This window comes from Pongo pygmaeus, chromosome 4 (assembly GCF_028885625.2).
Source record: "Pongo pygmaeus isolate AG05252 chromosome 4, NHGRI_mPonPyg2-v2.0_pri, whole genome shotgun sequence".
NCBI lineage: Eukaryota > Metazoa > Chordata > Mammalia > Primates > Hominidae > Pongo > Pongo pygmaeus.
In genome coordinates this window covers 104,758,240-104,780,856 of record NC_072377.2, presented here as the reverse complement: position 1 = coordinate 104,780,856, position 22,617 = coordinate 104,758,240, and the positions used below count along the sequence as shown (strand labels likewise).

Below are 22,617 nucleotides of genomic sequence, written 5' to 3'. Positions count from 1 at the left end.
CTACCCAATTACCATGAGTTCTGCAGTCGTATTTAATCCTTTTTGAGAAGATTTTACTCTGCATGTTATATAAATGTTTGCTATTACTCATTTCAAAGGTGAGATTCTAGAGTAATATTCACCTACATTCCAGGTCCCCTGGGTATTTATATGACCTCAAGAATAAGAAAGAAAATAAAGGATAAAGAAGAAATAAAATAAAAACATCAAATTTTCTAAATGCTTAAAAATATTTCTTCAGTTATTCTTTAAAATATTATTCATAGAGACACCTTTTAAGTTTTCTGCATTATATACTTGCTATAGGATATGCTCTATGTTTCTCTAAATTCTTCTCTTCTTGATTTTGTTTTTTGTTTTTCCAGTTACTGGCTGACCAACAAAGTTCCTATCAAAAGACCCAGCACAGGTCTCCTCATGTATACACTTGCCACAAGATTCTGTGATGAAATTCACCTGTATGGATTCTGGCCATTCCCTAAGGATTTAAATGGAAAAGCGGTCAAATATCATTATTATGATGACTTAAAATATAGGTACTTTTCCAATGCAAGCCCTCACAGAATGCCATTAGAATTCAAAACGTTAAATGTGCTACATAATAGAGGAGCTCTAAAACTGACAACAGGAAAGTGTGTAAAGCAATAAAGCACATTTTGAAACAAACAATACGCACTTCTTTTCTGAAGATGCTTCCGAAGATTTGAAAATAGGATCCAAAACACGGCTGGGTTTCAGCATCCACCAATGAACTGAAAGGTGAATAAAGGACGTTCATGAGAAATCGACTACCAGCTGATGAAATACCTGCAAAGTGCTCTAAAAATTAAATATTTTGACTTTAAGGGTCCTAGTAAGTGCCACTTCCACTAAGAATACAGTTTGAATGTATAATCAGTAGTGTTTACAAGATCCAACAGTGCACTCATCATTAGTTAACAAAGCAAATATGTTCATCACTGTCAGGCTGCCCACAGCAACACCAAGCACATTAGAAGAGGAACCCCAGGAACACAACTCAGACCTTGAGAAATTAAACCATCCTTGTCAGCAGAAGCCAAGATGGAAGCAGTTTGAGCAATGAAATCCGTAAGATTAAACAACTCAAGTAAATGCCTTCAGTCAGGACTCTGAGTCTGATCATGAATTTTCTTTTAATTTATGTTTTTGTTTGTCTTGTGGAATCTCTTTTGGTTTGGATATTGGGATCCTTAGAAATCCTTTCTGAGATACATATGAGTGAGGAGATAAACTTTAAGTAATTATTTTTAAAGGTCTTATACTTTTTAAAAGCTATCACACAAAGACTTTTTTTTTTTTTTTTTTTTTTTTGTCTTGCTCTGTTGCCCAGGCTGGAGTGCAGTGGCGTGATCTTAGCTCACTGCAAGCTCCGCCTCCCGAGTTCACTCCATTCTCCTGCCTCAGCCTCCTGAGTGGCTGGGACTGCAGGCGCCTGCCACCACGCCCGGCTAATTTTTTGTATTTTTAGTGGAGACAGGGTTTCACCGTGTTAGCCAGGATGGTCTCAATCTCCTGACCTCGTGATCCACCCGCCTCGGCCTCCCAGAGTGCCGGGATTACAGGCGTGAGCCACCGTGCCCAGCCGAATTTTTAAAAAAAGTTTTATTTTGCACAGCTCTAAACCTCCATATTATTTTCCGATGGTGTAGAAGGTACCAGCTAAAGTGAACCACTATGTAATATTAGGCCATTCTAAAGGAAAGCTGTTCCATGTCATCAGAGATGGTAAAATAGGCAGGAAAAAAAAAATTTTTGGTACCAAAGATTACACTTGTGTTTCTACACAGCAAACCATTTTTCTTTCATGAAAATAATATATTATTAACATGAACATATTATTTTGCTATTAATGTGAAAGTTGTCTCTAAATATTTTTTAGTTTTCAAACTCATACTTTATTTTCATTTGAAATGTTTTTCACACCTTTTGCATTACATAATAATTTTGTGGAAGCATTTTGCCCTTTAGAATAAATATTAGATTGATATAGCTGAAATGTGACTTCCAGTTCTTTGATATTCCCCTTGTTATTCAAATAGAAATATGGAAATGCTTTATATATTACTGTTAAATTTCTTAGTGCAGAAATAACATTATTAATAGAGTATTGTTTTCAAAACAGAGATGATTAATTTCAAGAGGTTTAACAGTGAAATTGTGTCAATATTTTGCATTTAAAATGAATTCAATTGACCTATATTTTCTGTAGTTAAATTTAGTCACAATATCACATGTTCTTCAAGAAACACATGAAATTATTAATAAAGTAATTTTAAAAATTTTAATGTATAACAGAATTGACCAATAGGCCAGTTTTCTGGTAACTTATGATAGTAGATTGTTTCTTTAGAAACTGGGCAGAAGCACTGCATTCTCACTTGTACTTTGATTTCTTATTTCTTGGGGAGGCAATTTGAGGAAAGAAGAAATGGCATGAGGAATATATGTTTTGTTTCTTCGGGAAAACAGTCTGAGAAATGAATAAAAAGCATGAAGTACGTGTGTGTGTGTGTGTTACCATGGAAAAGGATATTCACAGTAGTACAGTTCTCAATATTTTTAATTAGATGTCATATTTTTTTAATATAGTAAAACCTTGGGATATAGAATATTACATCTTTTGAGAATGTATGTGTCTCTAAGTAAGTAAAATCTAATGTGTATAGGAGACTGATAGCTAAAAATGAATGAACATTAATGTACTTTTATAATTAAACCTCTTATCTATTGGAAATTGTTAAGAGAATAGATACATGTTTTGAATGTAAAGTTGAAAAGTCTGGTTTACTTAACAAATTGAAAGTGATTTATAAAATCTAAATTTGGACTACTTGCAAATGATAAGCTATTCTAGTAGCCTTTAATTTAAATCCAACAGAAATCTAGAAGTCACAAGCAAATATCTTATAGGTAAAATCCATCTGGGCACTCATTTAAAGTATGTCTTAAAAAAGCAGCAGCAAGGTACCTTGCCATTTTTAGTATATTTTCTTCCTTTTTCTTTTTTCTTTTCTTTTTTTTTTTTTGAGATGGAGTCTCACTCTGTCACACAGGCTGGAATGCAGTGATGCCATCTCAGCTCACTGCAACCTCCGCCTCCTGGGTTCAAGTGATTCTCATGCCTCAGTCTCCCGAGTAGCTGGGATTACAGGTGCCCACCACCACACTCGGCTAATTTTGTGTTTTTAGTAGAGACAAAGTTTCACCATGTTGGCCAGGCTGGTCTTGAACTTCCTGACCTCAGGTTATCCACCCACCTCAGCCTCCCAAAGTGCTGGGATTACAGGTGTGAGCCACCGCAGCCGGACCATTTTTAGTATATTTTCAATAAATACGTTTAAACAATGTTAAGGCCACAGCACATGTATCTCAGCCATTCATTGTTCTGTGCATTGATGTTTATCTCATAGATGCATTGAGTAGTGCCTTTTTAACTTTTTCACATTGCTTTGTCACCATATCCTTTGTGTTCTCTAAATACATTTGCCCACTTCCAAAAATGTTCAGCATGAAAAAAAGGGCTTCAGTATCGACTGAGACTGCTTTTGTTCATCTCAGGGAACTTGCAATAGTCAAGAATGAATTCAGTTAAAGGTATTTAGGGTTCAAAGAAGACAAACTGTACAAGCCCATTTCATTCCTTGTTGTATACCTTTCCATCTGCCCTCCCATTTTAACTGTCTACTGTGGCCTTTTTATAGGAACAGAGCAAGATCAATGAAGGCGAATGGCAAGAATAAGAAAAAGAGTTGAGATTTAACCAATAGCGGAGCATAAAGGATCATGACAAAATCAAATTATAAAAGCATACTTGAAATAGGTGGAGTTTTTTTCTTTTGAAAATATATATTCACAATTTTAATATTTTAATTTATTTTTTACTATTTAACCCTGTACGTGGCAATGCTCAGGCAGCTGATTGTGAAATATTCCTATCCTTTACAGAACATGGTTGTTATTGTGCTGTTGACATGAATAGACCATGTAAACATTTTCATCATTATTATTCAGCCTGTGCTGTAATTAATGTTAAGTTGCTGAAATAAAAAGTGAGCAAGTAATAGATTTTCTGGGCAAATCTAATGATTCAGCCCACAGGACTGTTGAAACTACTGCGGAAGTTTTTCTATCTGAAAGAAGGTGCTGGGCATTCAAATGTCTTCATGTATTGTATATCATATGAATTGTATATCAATTACTAATGGGAATTTCTACATATATGCTTACAAAAGCAATTTATTTAAGTAATGCTAGGGGTAGTGTACATACCAATTAGTTATTCAGCTACTATACAGAAAAAGGATGAACAAATTAATTTATTTCTAATTGAGCCAGTTAGACGTAATGCATATAACGTGATATTTGGTTCATGAAAGAGTTGTTTTCATGTGGTTATTGTAGGGAGTATATATAATTGTGGAAGGGGTATGGGAAGAGTTGTGTATAGTTAGTTGTTATCTCTACAAGTTTGAAAGTTTTCCCATCAAACATTATCAATATACCAATGTTTTAAAAATTGAGTGAGGGTTATTATTTGTATTTGATGAAAGAAAATCCAAATAAAGCCCACCTAGAAATAGATATTTTATTATATATGTGCTATAGATATACCTATATAGTACAAATAGACATGTGTGATGCATATATACAATGTTATATATGTGTATATGTGTGTATACACACTGAGTCTGTAATATGTACACACTAGATTTGTGTTATGCTAACATCTTCAGGGTCTGCACTGTGAACTCCCCTGGAGATAAGTAAGTCCACTTTAGAATAAAGAAGTTCTTTTGAGACTTCAGTTACTAATCTGCTTTAAGAGGTATCTACTTTATAACTGAATTCTATGTCATTCATACGTACAGTTACAGTAAGGGTCTAGTATGTCCAAATCTTAAAAATAATAATAAAGAAGAAAAGTAAAGCCTTCAAGCTAGCAATGTATTCGAATTACAGTTTTCAGATTGTGGCTCCAGGCCTTGTGTTTCTCATTTAAGTAGCACCTTTTAATAAAAACCGTTTCTTTGTGTAGGCAAAAGCACAAGTGTTTCAAATGTAAATAGCAGGAAAAAAAAAAGAGTTTACAGAGATAGCATTGCTGCACAGAATAATTGGTACTGAGTATTTCTTATAGAATTTGTGGAATTGAAAGATGAGGTTTATTCTGTCTAGTTCAAGTTCATTCTGTTCAACACTGTTTTCTTATTGTTTGTGTATAGCAACCAGGTATTATTGTTTTATCATTTGTAAAATTGTAAAATAAATTAAATCCCTTTTTTTCACTGTTTCTCTTATCTCATATATCCAAGCCCTTGGTTATACTTTGTATGTCAATGTTAGGTGATCATTTTTAACAAGCTTTGGCTAGTGCTTTACTTTTCCACTCCCCTTAGCCCTAGTGGTTGGCAATTAGGCAAACCGTTTATTTTTAAGTGTATACATGGGAATATGAACAATGTCAAAAACCCCATAAATATTAGGAAATCCTTAATGATATTTTGTATAGTACATTCTGTTTGTGGTTGAGGGAATAAAGTATTTCACAAGTGACAGTCATTTATATCCATTTTATACTCCCACTGACTAATGTTAGTGGGTTGTTTTAGCTACAATGACTTCATACACACTGCACATTCTATGGTAGATTTTTGATTTAGTATTTCAACTGCTATTTGATCCACTTAATACTGTTTGCGATTTGCCTTCCAGAGATGATTCTGAAAAACTACATGCTTAAATCTTCTTCCATGGCTTTCTATAACTTGCAAGTCTGTTTTCAGACTCTGTATTGATTTCTGCAGAAATGTTTAACTGTAATTTTAAGAAGCCACTGTAGCATTCTGCAATTTTGAAACATTTACTGGAGACCAACAATGAAGCACTGACAATAATTAATACATATAGATGTTATTTATATTTGCATAATTACCTTTTTTCAAAGATTCATATACAACAGGTTATTCTTAGCTACTTTGGGGGATATAATCAGATCTCATCATGTGGAACTCCATTTTTGATGTTATGGAAGAGATTTCAGGATTGTAATATGAGTTTTGATGCCTGAAGCAATTTTTTAAAAGGGAGTATTTACAAATAATTTATTCCTACTGTCAAATATTATTTTAAATGCTTATTATTTAAAAATAGGTTTAGGTATGGTTTTGCCTGAAATGGTGGATAGATTTGCTATAATCCCTCTCTTTACTCTTATTATTTTATATTACAGCCTAGTCCTTTTCAAAATATATTCTGGGAAACATTGCTGTTCAACATGCTCTGCAAAGGAATGATATGTTCTCACATAATTCCACAATGGTCTCAAGAATTAATAAGAGATGGTAGCATATTACAAACCGAGAAGTCTCCAAATAAAGAAAATGTATTAAATTTTCCTAACCAAGAATGTCAAAATGTATCAAATTTTTGCATATTTAGTACTTATTTTAAGAAATTCCAAAATACACTATTTTTTACAAACCTTTTCCCAGAATTAAAAACTGGGCATACATTTTTATTTGCCTTATGATTAATTATCTATAATGTTCTACACAATTTATGATATATAGATTGCCTTATTCACACCTTTCGTTATATTACATGCTACAATTTAAAATGCAAGTGTCAAGATGAACATTTTGATTACATACGGGCTTTCCATATGGTTTATTAAAATGTACATTCCTCTAAGTTTTCGAACAAGCTTTATTAGCTATGGATTACTGAATCAAATCAATCCAATTCAACAGGGCCTATAATGTTAGTGTGAAATGGATTGAATATGCATTCATAGTAACCCAAAAATGTATCAGCCATTTGAATCTCCCCTTTCATATGTTATCAAGACTTAAATTGTCTTTACTCTGGGCCAAACATAGTTTTTAATACTTTATGTGTATTAACTGATTTAATCCTAATAACAAGTCTATAAAATGGATTCTGCAAATATTATAATTTCATAGATAAGATTAAGGGAGAGGTCATGTGATGTGCTCAAGATTACATAGCTCAAAAATGAGAGAACAAGGACTTGAAACCACTGACTTCAATGTCCACCTCCCTAACCATCACATTTTGATGCTGCCTTTTCTTAGCTGCCAAGAAATTCTTTGGGAAACAGTTTGCAAAATAGATGACTATTTAATGAGTACAGATCAAAAATATAGGTAAGTATATAGAAATAACATATAATTTAGACTTTGGTAAGGTCTAATTACTGATTCCTGCCCCCAAATAGGACAATCATTTCTAATAAGAAGAATATCTTGATTTCCAGGTCAGTGTCTTTCCCCTGGATGGTGCTGGATAAAAACTGCAAATTCTTGCTTCTGACTCTTCTTGTTATATTTTTTACACGCAAGCTGGATTACCTTTATGTTCAAATCTGACTTTATGTATCCCAGAATTTATTACATTACAGTTATTTTAAAGTCTAAATATGAACTTCCTATGTAAACATTTTGATTGAACTTAAATGTTTTATTCATCTCCATTAGCAACTGTTTGTAGAAATCTCTTAAAGTTGAACTTCTGCAGATAGCTAAACTCACCTATTTGATACTGTTTTTGTTTTGTTTTGTTTTGTTTACTAATTTATCTCTCTTCCTGGGGATAGGAGTAACTTAATCTCCAAATTAAGGTGGCAGCTTAAATACTTGCTTTATAAACTAGCTTCATTGTGCATGATCCCACGAGAAGAAAAAAAATAATATCAGATATAAGAATAAAACTAGTGGCTGGGCGCGGTGGCTCATGCCTGTAATCCCAGCACTTTGGGAGGCCGAGGAGGGCTGATCACAAGGTCAGGAGATTGAGACCATGCTGGCTAACACGGTGAAACTCCGTCTCTACTAAAAAATACAAAAAAAAAAAAATTAGCCGGGCCTGGTGGCGGGTGCCTGTAGTCCCAGTTACTCGGAGGCTGAGGCAGGAGAATGGCGTGAACCCGGGAGGTGGAGCTTGCAGTGAGCCGAGATCACGCCACCGCACTCCAGCCTGGGCAACAGAGCGAGACTCCGTCTCAAAAAACAAACAAACAAACAAACAAACAAAAAGAATAAAACTAGTTTAACCAACTTTTAAAAGATAAAATATTTCAGTCACTTAGTTGCTTAATTATCTCAATACAGAAATTATGTAAAATATGAATGCCAATATGAAAATAACTCTTTATTTATTTACTTTTTGTTTCCAGATTGCTGATTTCGGATTCAATTACCAAAGTAGAATTACTCAAGTAAACACAAAAGAATTCTAGTCCAGAATGTGTTCCACAAAAATATGTTCAGTAAAAGACAACTCCATAGATTCCCTACTTGGAGATTGAGAAAATGAATTAACATCATAAAAGTGCTGAGAACCTGCAATATAGAAATTCTATTGTTTTAAAAGCCATATATCCTTTTATAAGTACTTCTATTGGCTATGAAATTATTTTCTGAAGAACATACTTTGGATAACACTTCTGAATGTAACAAATGGTAACAAATGTAATAAACAATACAAGAAGAAAGAAGAAATAAGAGTTTCACGTGTAAAAGCTCATACTTATTCAGTGTTTTCCCACCTACTATATATTTTTAATATTTTCAAATATGTAAAATGTTTAAATTGATATATTTCTTTATTTTCTAAACATTTCTTAAATTATTTTTCACAGAAATTATTACTCTCTTTTCTAAAATATTGATCACACACCTACATGATTACATTCCTAAGAGCAGTCGGACAACTAAAAGCCGTTGCTCATTCTAAACCATACGTACAAATCAGTTAACTTTCAGGCCTTTTTTTTAGCACAGGAAGAAACAAAGTGCTATGAGGCACTAATTTGCATTTTCTAGAACAAGTCAGGATATTATAGTAAGCTCATTCTCTGCTGTCAGTCCAGCCCAGCTTCCTTGGCTCCAGCCTCTGGGCACCACACAGATGGGCTGACTATGAGCACATCTGCCAATGCTGCCAAAATGTAAACACACTCAGCTGGCAGCAGATGTTTTCCAGGAAAGATCACTACACTGGAGTTGTTCTGCTTTGGATTCTGTTAGCTGATCTTTATGATTGGATATAAGGCTATTATGTTCAAATAGATCATTTGTCTCCCAGGTATAGAGCAATAACACAGTAGACTAAGGCTCACCTGTTTTATATTTACCATGTTCATATATGTAGAAATGTTGTTAAAGGCTTTCCTAATGGGTCAAGATTTTTCTTCTTATATAAATGGGACTTATTTTACTTTAATATCTCATTTACTGAGCTCTTCAACCGTAAAATATAAAGTTTAGAGAAAGAAAAATAAGCATTGTTTCTGCTTTTCTATGATCATTGGTATAATTTAATTTAGTGTTCTCTTGTGATGTTCTAATCATTATTCGTATTAATAGCTCTAGTCCTGCTTTTTTATTGAAATACTCAGCATTCAGTTGTGGTAAATTTTATTTAATACTGTAGATCTTGGAAGTACATTTTTATATGACTTTATAAACTCATTTAATATGTATGCATTTGTAAATCTTGATGGCATATAAAAATCTCGAAATACTTCATTGTATAAAATGGTTACATTTATTCAGCATTTATAAAGTAATAGTAACTACTTGTCACTCTGTTAAACATGGAGGAATACCTTTCTCTGTGGTTATCAAGATTTAAATAGAATCAGCATAGAAGAAAATAAATGATATCATTTGTCATCAAGTACTCTACTCATAGTGTGCCCAAAGAGTTAGGGGCGCCTCAAGGAGGTTTGTGGATGAGGGACATTGATCTTGGCCTATAGAAATGGATAATCAAGAAAGCATCTTCTGACCAGTGGCTATTAAACTGAGTGTTAAAGAACATCTTTAATTCAGTTTGACAACCATCACTCAGTGTTGATAATGTGCACCTATGAAGAGCTAGCAATTTTTACATCTGTGCAGCTTTATTTCAGTTATTTGAATGACAAGTCATACAGTTTGGCTGTGTCCCCACCCAAATCTCATCTTGAATTGTAGTTCTGAAAATCCCCATGTGTCGTGGGAGGGACCTGGTTGGGGATAATTGAATCATGGGGGTGGTTTTCCCCATGCCCTTCTCATGAAAGTGATTAAGTTCTCACAAGTTATGATGCTTTTATAAGAAATTTCCCCCTTTGCTCAGCTCCCATATTTCTCCTTGCTGCTGCCATGTGAAGAAGGACATGCCTGCTTCCCCTTCCACCAATGACTGTAAGTTTCCTGCGGCCTCCCCCTCCCTGGCCATGCTGAACCATGAATCAAATATCTCTCCTTATAAGTTACCCAGTCTCAGGTATGTCCTTATAGCAGTATGAGAACACACTAATACAACAAGCAACACAGGAACTCTGATCATCTACAAGTGCAGCAGTTGATTAGGCAGGACATGGAGCAGAAGAATTTTGGGAAAGAACGGAGCCTGGTGGAAGAACACCACTCTTTTTAAATAAATTGCCCTTGCACATCCTCTGCAAACTTGAAATATCCTGAGCAGGGGACAATGGGCAAAGTTGGACATGGTTTGTAGTCAGTGGTAAAATCAAGACAAGGGATATTTAATTAATAAGATAAACAATATTCGTTTCAGACAGAACCCCAAAATAACAAAAGGCAGCTGTTTTTCTTGTTTGCTTGTTTTTAATAATCTAAACAATAGAGTTTGATAGAAGCTAACTATTGTCCTAGATAATTGAAATACCTAACAATACCTGCATATGGAAGTTATAAAATTATCTGAGCTCCCCACATCCTGATCATAATTCTCCAAGTTAACTGTTGAACTACAAGTTTAAATAAAACTGCAGCATACCATAAAGCATGCACTTACTACCAATACCAGGTAACTGCAGACTTTCTGAAAGTATTTATTTTATGACACCCTTCACTTGCAAATATTACTCTCAATATTTTTTCTGTGTTTCCAGCTTGAATGAATGCATCATAAAAGAAAATGTCTCAGACTTGATTCTAAATAATGAATTAAAATGATTTTAGTTACTTTAATATATGTTTCCAAATTATCCTAGTTTAAAAGTTTGATTTTTGAGTGATCCCAAGATCTGAAAATCTACCTGCCAAAATTTTCATGATATGTGACTTGAAACTTCTAATATCAATTTTCACTCAATGACTTGTCCTCTCTCCTCCATAGTCTCCTCTATTATGTCCTCCTCTAAAATATTGTGTTTTGAGGAAGATATTTTAGTCTTGTTTTTAAATCTCCACACCTCTAGAGATCTAATCTATTCTGATGCTTTTGAAAGATGTAGGGACACCCTGGAGATAATAATAAAAACAAGGAATCTAGTCATTGAACAGTGTGCATATGCATGTCTTAGTCTAGGTCCCCTTAAAACATGGCTCAAGGGAATTTTAATGCAAATACTTTATTGGGCAAATGTTCCTAGGAAACAGAAGTGAAGAATCAAGAAAAGTATGATAGAAAAGGAGTGAAAGCCTATATAAAGATACATTTCAAATTGGCCATTTCTGTGAATAATGGGAGCTCAATCCCACTCGGACTATCTGAGGGGCCTTAAGATAAGGGTCTCAGGATTCAAGAGATGAAAGAAAGAAGTAATTGTCCATCAGACCCCATCCCCTACGCAGAGTTTCCCTATGAGTCTTTAAGTCCCTGAAATTCTGGGTTGTGCTTGTGAATTCTAAGCTAGCTCCCACAAGTTACTCATAGCATATGCCAGAAAAGCACTTGCAGTATCAAGAGAGGTAGTGCTTAACATGAGGCACTGTATGCAAAATATTGTTTGCTGAATTAGTGACTGGAATCGTGGGTGAAGCCGAGAGGAAGTGAGATAGTGTATTAGATGTTTAACACAGTCTTTCTAGTGTGTCACTTGCATAGGTTCCTGCACTCCGTTAATTCCAGTTCGTAGCCAACTCTCCAAATTGTTAGAAGGCTGCCGAATTTATGGAAGACTGTATATAAGAGGGTTAGTTTGGAAACTATAGCCCCTCTATCTGTAAATCATTCCAGGATGATTGGTATTTATCAACTCCTCCCATTACTCATTTTAGGGCCCCCTCACTTCACCTAGTGTGGGTTTGTTAACTAAAAGGTGACCCAAACTTTTACTCCAAGGAGACTGAGCACTTAGTTGACTTTTATGTGGTGAACTTGATTGCTGAAATTGTCCATTCAGATTTATTTCTGGGCATTGAAGCACCAAAAGACACGATGACTCTTCTGGGTCCCAAACTTACTCTCGTTTACCTGTGTTGTACGGCATAAGCTCTAACTCTTTGTCATAATCAATGTCAATCACTCCTGCCAGCATAGTAACTCTCTTCCTTGCCTATTGGTTCACTGTGATGAGGAGCCCAATTTAATAAAGTAATTGTTTTAGCTTCAAGTTGAGTTTCCTGGAAGAAACATTCATCCATTAGAAACCAGGACTTCTGATGTGCCACATCCTGAATTATGAATACGGGAAATCCAAAGTTCCAAAGTGGATTAACAGGAGTAATTGTACTTTTACCTCTTGGTTATGGAACTGGGATTCTAGATATTGGGGACACAGCATCATATATTAGCCATTAGTTTAATGCCTATAACCCATTTTAAAGGACAGCCTCCCAAACCTGCATGGTGTCTTGCCCCTGACCTGTCATTCTGCAAAACAGTTAACAGGTCATTCCATTGTATTATGTTGGCGCTTTGTGGTAATAAGCTATGTACTGAGAGAAGTGGATTCTATGGTAATGCACTTAATACCTCACCTTGTTTGCTAGGAAATTGTTAGTCTGAAAACAACAACAACAACAACAACATTGTTCAGCATCCCATTCCAATGAATTAGTGATTTTGTAAGAGCCTGGATGACAAGATTGGCAGAAGTACTGTATATAAGAAAGCAAATCCATATCCAGACTTAATTATATCAATTTGATAAGATTAAATTACTGCCTTCTCCAGAGTTTAAAGAGTCCAATAGAATTGCACCTGTCTCATTTCAGCATGCCTCCAAATTATTTAACTTGAGTTGATAACATTTTAGGGGTCCACACTGGTTACTCTCTTTGACATTTTGTCCAATTAGCAATGGCAGTAGCTAATCAGCCTTAGTGAGAAGGAACTCATACTGTTGGGCCCCTTACATAGTTCCATTTATGCCACGATAAATGGCCCATTGTACAAACACCATGGCAGCTGAGAAACAAGCCAAGTGACATCGGCAGGACAAGCCATCCTATTCGCATACTGGTTGAGATTCTCCTCTGTGATAGAGGCTTTTAGACATCAATGAAACACACAGTAATTCACAAACTGAACGCTCTCCCCATAATCAACTGCTTATAATATTCCCAACTTTCTTTTATTCCCAATTTTTGTCTGTTTAGGTCCCAATTCAGCTAGTAGAAATCATTTGCTATTTTGATACCAAAGTGAATGATCAAAGATATTACTCCTAACTCTGCTCCCTGGGAGGATATCTCCTCACCACTGTCCTATAGGAACACAACTGGGATGGGCTTAAGTACAGCAGCAGTACATATTTAGGTCACATCATCTATTGAGGTGACACATCTGAGAACTAGACCCAAATTTTCCATCTCTACCACTTGGTCATAGGGAACGCCCTAGAAGGCCATAGAAGTGAGCTAAGAGATAAACAATGGTTCACTAGAAGTAGTTTACATGGGATGATAAGCCACCTACTTGGTAACTTAGGTATATACCTAGATGAAATAAGGTCCTGCTACAGTCTGAGTATTTGTGTTCCTCAAAAATCATAGTTTAAAATTCTAATCTTTCAGGTGAAGTTATTATGAGGTGGGCTATTTTGGAAGTATTTGGGTTATGAGGGCAATGCCCATGAATGGGATCAGTGCCCTTAAAAAAGAAGCCAAAGAGGGTTTGTTCACTTCTTATGAGTACATAGCAAAAAGAGCCTGTCCATGAACCAGTAAGTGGGTCCTTACCACACCAATTTTACTAGCACCTTAATCTTGGACTTCAGAGCCTCTGAACTGTGAGAAATAAATTTCTCTTTTTCATAAGCCAATAAGTTTATGGCATATTGTTACAACAGCCCAAATGGACTAACAGGGGTTCTATCCTGGTTTTCATCCTACATATGGTTGCAGTTGTATGATCTTATTACTCAGAGTATCTTACAGTCCCCAGCTCATGGTGGGCAGTGTTAGCTGCATAATCCCTTGAAGTCCTAAGCACAGCCATTCAGTCTTTACCAGAGTCCATTAGTATTCCCAGAGTTGCTTCTCAAACTGCAAGTAGTTATCTCCCCAGGAAGACATTACTCTGACTCCAAAACACTAGGGATTTATGGTGTGACATTCCAACTGGAGTATTCCAGAAAATTGACCCAGAAAACTTAGTTACTACAAAAATGTCAAGCATCATCTTATCTGATCACAAGGCCAAAGTGGTAGGATCAGCTTCTACTGCAGCCTAGACCTGCCACAGAATCCTCTGTCTTCTGTTGTATGAGTCAGAGTATTTTTTCCAAGTCCATTGTATGCTGCCTTCAAAATCCAGTGTCCCTCTGAGTAATATGCTTCTTTCTATGTCTGAGGAAACAGACAATGAAAATAAACATAATCAATGAGGAACTCTATACATTCTAGAGTCCCTGCCCCAATGCTTATGGGGCTGTCTGAGGGTCTGCAGTAGAGTTTGACTTTTTCCTTTGCCAAAACATTATTTCTGTCTCCCTAGTTCACAGATATTCATACCTGATAAATACACAACTTATAAAACTCCATCTCAATGTCTGCTTCGTGAGAATTCAACCTGTGACAATTGGTGTTAGAGGCGGCAGAGAAATCAAGCAATAAGATGCCACCTAGTTGAAAATTAGGAATTCATTTCATCACTGTTGGTAGGTAAAGCACAGGTATCTACTTGCATGCATTGATGTTTAATTGTTACAACTCTAGTTTAGATGTTATAGTGGTGTCATATAACAGGTATGGGAAAATAGTGATTATAAGAACAATAGGATTGAATGACTCTTGTTAAGCACAATAATTGATGCTCTAGGAAAAGATACTTCCAATTAATAGGCATTTTAAAAGTCATAGGAACGATAAAAGGATTCTTTGAGAGTTCACACAAACACATTCTTCTTCCGCAGTGGGAAGGCATAGACAGCTGAGGACCAGGACCAAAACCTAATTATAAGAATGACAGAGTAGCCCACCTCCAAAGAAGGTAAAACTCTTAACCAAGGGAGCTTGTTATGTCAAAATCAGGACCCTTGTTGGGAAAAAAAAATGAGTCTGACACATGGGCTGATGCTTCTCAACTTATTGAATTCCTGGATTCTCCTGAGCCACATTTAATGTGTTCAAGAGCAACATAGGACTAATGACTATTGACTTGGACAGGACAACCCAAAACATTCCTCTTTGATAAATTGTGGAGGGACCGTCACAGTCAACAATCAGGTTACATCTATACAGGAAAGAGCCCCAGGGCTACAGGCCTGGTCTGGTCCTAGCCCCTTTACTCATTTGCTGAGAAATTTCTGATTTTCGTCATCTCTTAACTGGAGAGAGTAATAATACCCTCATAGCGTCTGACACTTAGGTATGATAAGATGCCATGATTAATAGAAAATAATCTTAGCAGTGAGAAGAATTGTGTGATGTGCTGAGTGTACTAGATATTGGAAACAGTGTAAAAGAACTAGTTTCTCATAACAAATAGAATACAGAAAACTTAACATGTACATTAACATTTATTCATAACAAAATAGAACACAGAATCCTTGGTTTTCTGTAACAATTTTACCACACGTTTACATTATTAAATGATACGTAGTTCATTTTGTATGGCTTTAAGCTCAATAAAAGTGGATGTTTGTAGGCCATATTGATGTTGATACATGTAGCACTATTTGATACATTTTCACTACTATTTTGTATTGCATTCTATAATATAAATTTTTAAATTATTTTGGTTGGGTTACTCAAATGAAAGAATCATTCGATAATATCCTGCCCTCAGCTTTCCAGATGTAAAACCAGTTTCTCTGCATGTGTCAAGATGCATTCCATGTGCACACCTGCATGTCTCAAGTCAAAAAGTTCTGTTAATTACAGGTTGATTCTCTAGGTAAACATTTTCTCTCACCACAAACACGTAATTCCATTTTCTCCAAAGGAAGCAGGGTATCTCAAGGAGAAGATGCACTCAGGGTGATTTGGACTCTTAGTGTATTAAATGATAGCTTTTATGGATCTAGATGTACTTTTCTGTTAATCTTTGCTGATCAACCCTTCAAGAACTTCTTTTTTGTGTGTCTCTTTTATCACATTTCTTGATGCTTAAACTTCAAAGGCTGTAGGGAAAAGAAAGAATTATTTTTCTCACCCATTATTAGGTCATGGCTGAGACCCCTTTAACAAAAGGCAGATAAATAAGAGAAAAGAATATTAATTTCTTTAATATATGTTTCGCATGACACAGGAGGCTTCATAAGAAAATGAAGCCAGAAAGAAACAGGGAAACCTGTGTGTTTTTATGCTTAGGTTTGATAAAGAGTGGGCAGTGATGGGGAAGTATGATTGGACAAATGGGGCATGAACCAATAGTGTTAAGCTGAGGGAATCTTAGAAAGGCCTGTTTGGATCCTTAACTGTGTTTTTCTGTGTCTTCAGAGATAAGAATTTTCCTTATTTCTAGGTATAGGAGGGTACCTTTTAAATAAGGGTTTTATAACCTGCCACAGAGGAAATGGTAAGAGAAAGTCAGAGAATGGCCTTCCTGGATTTTGTGGTCAGCTTCAGGGAAGAAGTTCAAGGAGAAGGTGAGAGTGACCTTCCTTCTGCTTCTACATTGTCAAATACCAATATATCATATTTTGGGGTAGCACTTCCTGGGCCCCATCAGAGCCAAACAGTATATTCTAGCCATATCATATTTTGTTAGTTTCCTATGTGCATTGTCCTCTTTCTATTATCTCTGGTTTATTTCTTTCAGTGAGAGTATATGATACCCCATTTTCACTACATATTATCTGGTTAGTATCTATATCACTCGGGTCTTAGTTCAATCATCAATCTACATTCCCCCATCACAGCACCATCCAAATTTTATTATTACTTGTTTAATTGTCTATTGATTTCATAAAACTATCAAAATAATAGAGACAGATTTTATTTTATCAGTTCAACTTGTTATTACCAGAGGCCTCTCACAGTACCTAGCACATAATAGGTCCTTGATACTATTAGATGAATGAATTATTTAATTACTGTGTTTCAATTTATTTCAAAGCACATATATTTTAACATCTCTGAAATCAGAGTGCTGCTTGTGTCTCAGGATCCTTAGGATGTCACTTTTCCAGGTGGAAACCTCTGTGTCCAGTGGCACCTATGCCCAAGTTTTGCTCAGGCCCACTGGGCTCATCCCACCCGCTTGGTCTTGCAGGCTGCACTCAGCTTGCACTATCAGCCTGGATCCCACACCTGCCAAGGGCTAGCCAGGTGCAGAGTGGCGAGGGATGGGTGAACGAATGCAGGGTCTGGCCACTGTGCACAGCCAGGCACACTGGCTGTGGCAGGGCAGGCAGCTCCAGGTGCTGGCACAGTTATTGGTTCTGTGCGAGACTGAAGGTAGAGTAGACATACCACAAGAGGCTTCTGTCGTGGGCACCAGCATCTGGTCAAGGGGAACACAATGGTGCCTGAAATCTCAGAGACGCCAGGAAATGCAGAGCCCCAAAGAGGGTGTTACAGTGTGTCACAGCCTTAGGTCAGGGATCCCAGAATTCTGGGCTCCCAGGAAGGCCTCAGCACTTCTCTCTTTCTCATTGCCTGAAGCATAGAAAATCGGGGTTGAGGGGGTGTTTCAGCCCTGTTTGTGTTATAGCTCTTTCAGTCCCACCATGCAGTGGGTTCCAAATCCTTATCCCGTGTCCAGGAAGAATGAAGTATGTGGACACCTACAGGATGAGCAAGGTAGAGAGGAGCTTTATTGAGCAACAGAACAGCTCTCAGAAGACCCACACCAGGTAGCTCCTTTCTACAGGCAGGTCATCCCGATGAGTCCAGGAGACCTGAAGTGAGTAGCTTTTTCCCACAGCTGGTAGTCCCAACATTTGTTGGAGTCTGGTTGAGTCTTGGGTTTTTATGGGCTCAGAAGGGAGGAAGTGCCTGCTGAGTGTTCCATGGGCAGCCATGTGTGGGCCTGGAAAAACACCGCAAGTTCTCACTCTGGGCCATGGACTCCACCCACAACTGGCAGCCTGGACCCCAGTCTTTGGGTCTTCCCTGGCTTGATGATGGGGTTTCACCAGGGACCCATCCCTTTCAACCCAGGATAGTGTTTTCCTCCTGCTGCCATCAACATGCCATCCATGATGCTCAGGCTGTTCATGCCAAGGGGTGCCTACAGGCTCTGCCAAGCTGCCCTCAGTGTCCCGTTGGCCTCTCTTCCATGCTCATTGGCACCCAAAGTCCAGAGCAGGCTGAATTAGCAGGACCATGGAGTGTCAGCACACCCTGAATATGTACACATCTGGCCGGGTTGTGACAGCACCTGGGCTGAGCCTCTGCTTTGCTCTGAAATCGGAGCAGGAGCAGGGAGGAGTGGGAGCAGGCACTTCTAAGACTATTGGGGAAGTAGGGCTTCCCAGGACCCCGAAAGTGCAGGGATGCCCAGGTCCAGAGTTGCTTCTGGGTGGCTGCAGCTGCACTAGGGAATGTAGAGCTCCCATCCCACGAACTCAGTAGGGGGTGGGGCTCCTGCCTCGTTGACTCCATGGAGCAAACAGCCCTGGCTGTGACTCCCCTGCTGCAACTGGCTGCTCCAGATGGGTGGCTCCCATCACTTGTCTCTACTGACCTTGTAGCTGCATCAGAACACAGGGGCCCCACCAGTGCATAGTTATAAAATCTAGACTTCTAGGGCTCAGTGGGCAAGAAGTGCTGGTCTTCTTGTTCTGAGCTGTTGCTGCTAAGCTAGTAATCCCTTTCCTTGGTCTCTAGATTTTCTTCAAAAGTCAGACTCCAGTTGGTGAACCCCAGTTCTGACTGTGGGAAAAAAATACCTGGATGGTCACATAGATACTGGGCTTCACACTCTTCTTTACCCCACTCTTGTCATCAGCCTACTGCACAAATGAGCCCACCTTGAAATTTTCAGAATGATTGTCAAGATGAGAAACACATCTAGGTCTTCTGAGTCCAATTTAGACCTCACATACATCGTTGTTTTCATTCCAATGCTCTTCACAAAATGTTCATACTCCTCAATGCATTTTGACAGTATGGACAGTTATCTGACAAAATACAATAAAACCCCTCTTTTTTGGCTCAGGGAGGAAGTTGAAGTTTCAGGGATTAGACTTGTTTTGAAATGCTCAAAAGAGTAGCTGTCAAATGAATTTAAGAGAAAATGTATATATCAAAGTAGTGAAAATTTGTAAGGTAAATTATCCCCTTTCTCACCTCACCCAGACATAAATTCAGTCCTAAGATTGGCCCAACAGAATTTGCAGCACTCTAAGCCACTCACATGCTGCTCTTCTCCTTTCCCTCCAGTCCACTGGTTTCCCTGCTGTTCTGACATGTCAGTCATGGTTCTGCCTCAGAGCCTTTGTCCTCCTCAGTGTTCCTTCTATTCGTGGATATCTCAGGGCTCACTTCTTCATCTTCCTCCCTCATACTTCACATTCTCAGTGGGCTTTCCTAGCTACATTATATTAAAGTTAAACACACCTCCTTTTCTTGCTTTATTTTTTCGCCTAACACTCATCACTATTGGATATCTATACATTACTTACTTCTTATTCATTGGCTATTTTCCTTTACTAGAATGTTAGTTTTGAGAAGGCAAGAAGTCTTGATCTTAGTCTCTGCATTATCCTTGGCATTTTCAACATTATCTGATATATAATAGGTGCTCAAAAACTAGTTTTTGAGAGAAAGAAAAATTTTCAAAACATTTTAAGACTCAGGACAGCCATGATATTCAAGTCCATAATTTTGAAAGTGGATAAAGGGATTACAGTGGAAAACATATCTAATTCAACAAGCCCATTCTCCATGACTAAACTTACTAATTTTATACATTGAAATTCAGGGTAACATTCATTCCAAAAGTATCTAAGGCTTTCAATTAAAAAATGTTGGACTCACCCTTTGTATTTTCAAAAATTTCTGACACTGTGATCACAACCATAAATTAAATTCAAAGAATCATTAATTTATTCACTTGTTCATTCTTTTAATGTAGGGTTATAACGGACTCATGGTACCAACTAGTCAGTTTGACTTATCATGAGTCACCTTATCAAACAAAACAATAAACAGCAAATACAGACTTTCTGGTCTTAGGTTCCAGAACTTCACCACACAAATAAGACAAAATAAATTTTGGTTGTCTTAGCACAGCCCAGCCTATTTTCTCTTTTTTCATAATGTCAGATATGCTTCCCTAAAGACCTTTTCGACATAGAAATCTTCTAACTTTTTTACCAGGTATTCTATTAAAGGATAGAAGAGAAGTATGCTTCTCAGATTGGCAGAAAGTGTGCTGCATTTCACAGCTTACACATGTATACAAGCCAGTGTCCACACTGATGGTTTTGGCTGGCTTCTTTTCTAACTTTAATTATATTATTATGGTTCTTAAGTTTTTACTATGAAAGCTCTCTCTGTATTTTCAAGTAACATGGATACATGTAAACATTTTCAATCAGGTCCAGTTATGAACATCATCTCCATGGCACAACTGAATATAAGTTACAGTGGTGTCTTGGAGTAAGGAAAAATAAAAGATAAGAAAGACAAATGAAAATCTCTTTTTAATGTTTTCTGAGAAACTTTTTGTTCAGACAGGATTCACTTTCAGGGAGGCTCCAGTAGGTTTTGAGGGAGAGTCTGACAAAGTTTCCGGTGAGTGAAGGACAGTTAAAATTTAATCAAGCATATTCAGGCATCCCTGGCTGGATTCTAAGTGGTTATGTAAAATCATTAAAAGAAGTAAGGCAGCAGAAGAGATAGGGGGTAGATTTTAGCATAATAAGTCAGTCCTAGATAAGCATATCTACTGCAGATATATTTGTTTCACCAATTTACAAAAATCTTTAAAAAGCTGAGCAGCATACAATTTCATTAAGACTTTCACTTAAGAGTATGGATAAAAAGCACTTACACAAAACAGTTCTTTAAGCTTACTTTTGCATTTGCACATGGAATTCATTCACAGTAAGGTGATTATACAATGACACACGTAAAAAGTAAAACCTTCCATTCCAATAGATGAAATTTTAATTACTACCAGCTAGATTGAGATGCTGCTCCAGTTCAGGGAGTTAAGAAATCAGCGCAATGCTATTTATGTTCTCCACAACATCTGATGCAGCAGTCATGTCTTTCTATTATCTATTGTTTTGGAAAGTGATTATGCCAGGAGCTATGCAGCTTGTGGGAAAAAATTGAAATGCCCCCACCTATTTCTAATTAAGATTAAGAGAATCTTCTGTCATGTTGACTCATTTAGGCATAAAATTACAATTATTTTGACATTAAATTCTCATTATTGTATTTCCCTTGTGTGATCTTTTTACAGATATTTGTGGAAATGCTGACTGACAACAATCTTTCCTTAAATACTATTCCCTTGTCTACTTTTCTTTCTTAACCTCGATGTTCATTCCTCCCAACACTAACTCCACCCTCTTATCTGTTATGACCTTTGAAATTTCTGTAGGAAAGAACTAAAAACAAAAAGAAGCACAAAATTATTATTTCCCCACTGGTTTCTGTAAAAAGAAAAACAAAGACAAGAAGCAATTGGTAAAATTATTCTCAGACTAAATAGGTTTCTGAGAGCCCATTTCAGATGTGGCGAGGCTGCAGTGACAGCAGGAAGAAGCATTTGCAGTGCTCTGTAGTACTGAGCCCTGGCAGCTGCGGCATCAGGGTTCTGTTCAGTGTCCTGGCAGCTGGAATGTGGTCTGAGATCTCAGATACAGACAGACCAGCTCAACCTCTAACCTTCAGTTAACATAACCACTGAAGCCACCATCTCAGTGCTACAGGTGGCCTCTGGAGCAGTTAAGTTCACTTTTCTAATAATGTCCTGAGAGCTTGCTCTTTTCTGCTGCAGACAATCTCCCTGAACTTTTCTGTCCTTTCCTCTCCGGAAAAGCTGACAGGCACAACCTTGGACAATGGAACCTTAAAGGAGGCATGCTGACTTCATTGTCTCTGTTAAGTGTCCCTTTTGAAATGAAGGAAGTCAGTCCACAGTAATCATTATAGCTCCCTCTAGGATGGCACTGCAAGGTTAGCTCTGCACAGGAGTCCTGCACTGGAGCATGAGAATAAGATAAGAATATTTGACTTCAAACCTCCTGGCGATTTTCATTAAAAGATAAATTTACCTCAATCTATTTTGAGGCTGGGTTTTTTATAACAATAATAAAAGGGTCAGTGTAAAAAAGACTTTGTTTCATCTACCATATTTTTTCTACTGCTCAATCTACTCTATAAATGCATTTAGCAAGTCTAAAGGCGGTTGGAAAGTGTGTAGCATGTGGTAGCTTTGCAGCCAGGTGAAATATTGCTCAATCAGGTTAGAAAATTCAAGATCTGACTC

General features: G+C 37.1%; 1 protein-coding gene across 1 annotated transcript in view; it reads left to right on the top strand.

Annotated features, from left to right (window-relative positions):
• Positions 1-7,845, top strand: part of ST8SIA4 (ST8 alpha-N-acetyl-neuraminide alpha-2,8-sialyltransferase 4) — a 100,398-nt gene extending 92,553 nt beyond the window's left edge. Inside the window, 1 exon segment of the mRNA XM_054488190.2 lies at positions 366-7,845. Within this exon segment, the coding sequence (XP_054344165.1) occupies positions 366-648 (283 nt within the window). The 3' untranslated portion in view covers positions 649-7,845.
• The last annotated feature ends 14,772 nt before the right edge of the window (positions 7,846-22,617 follow it).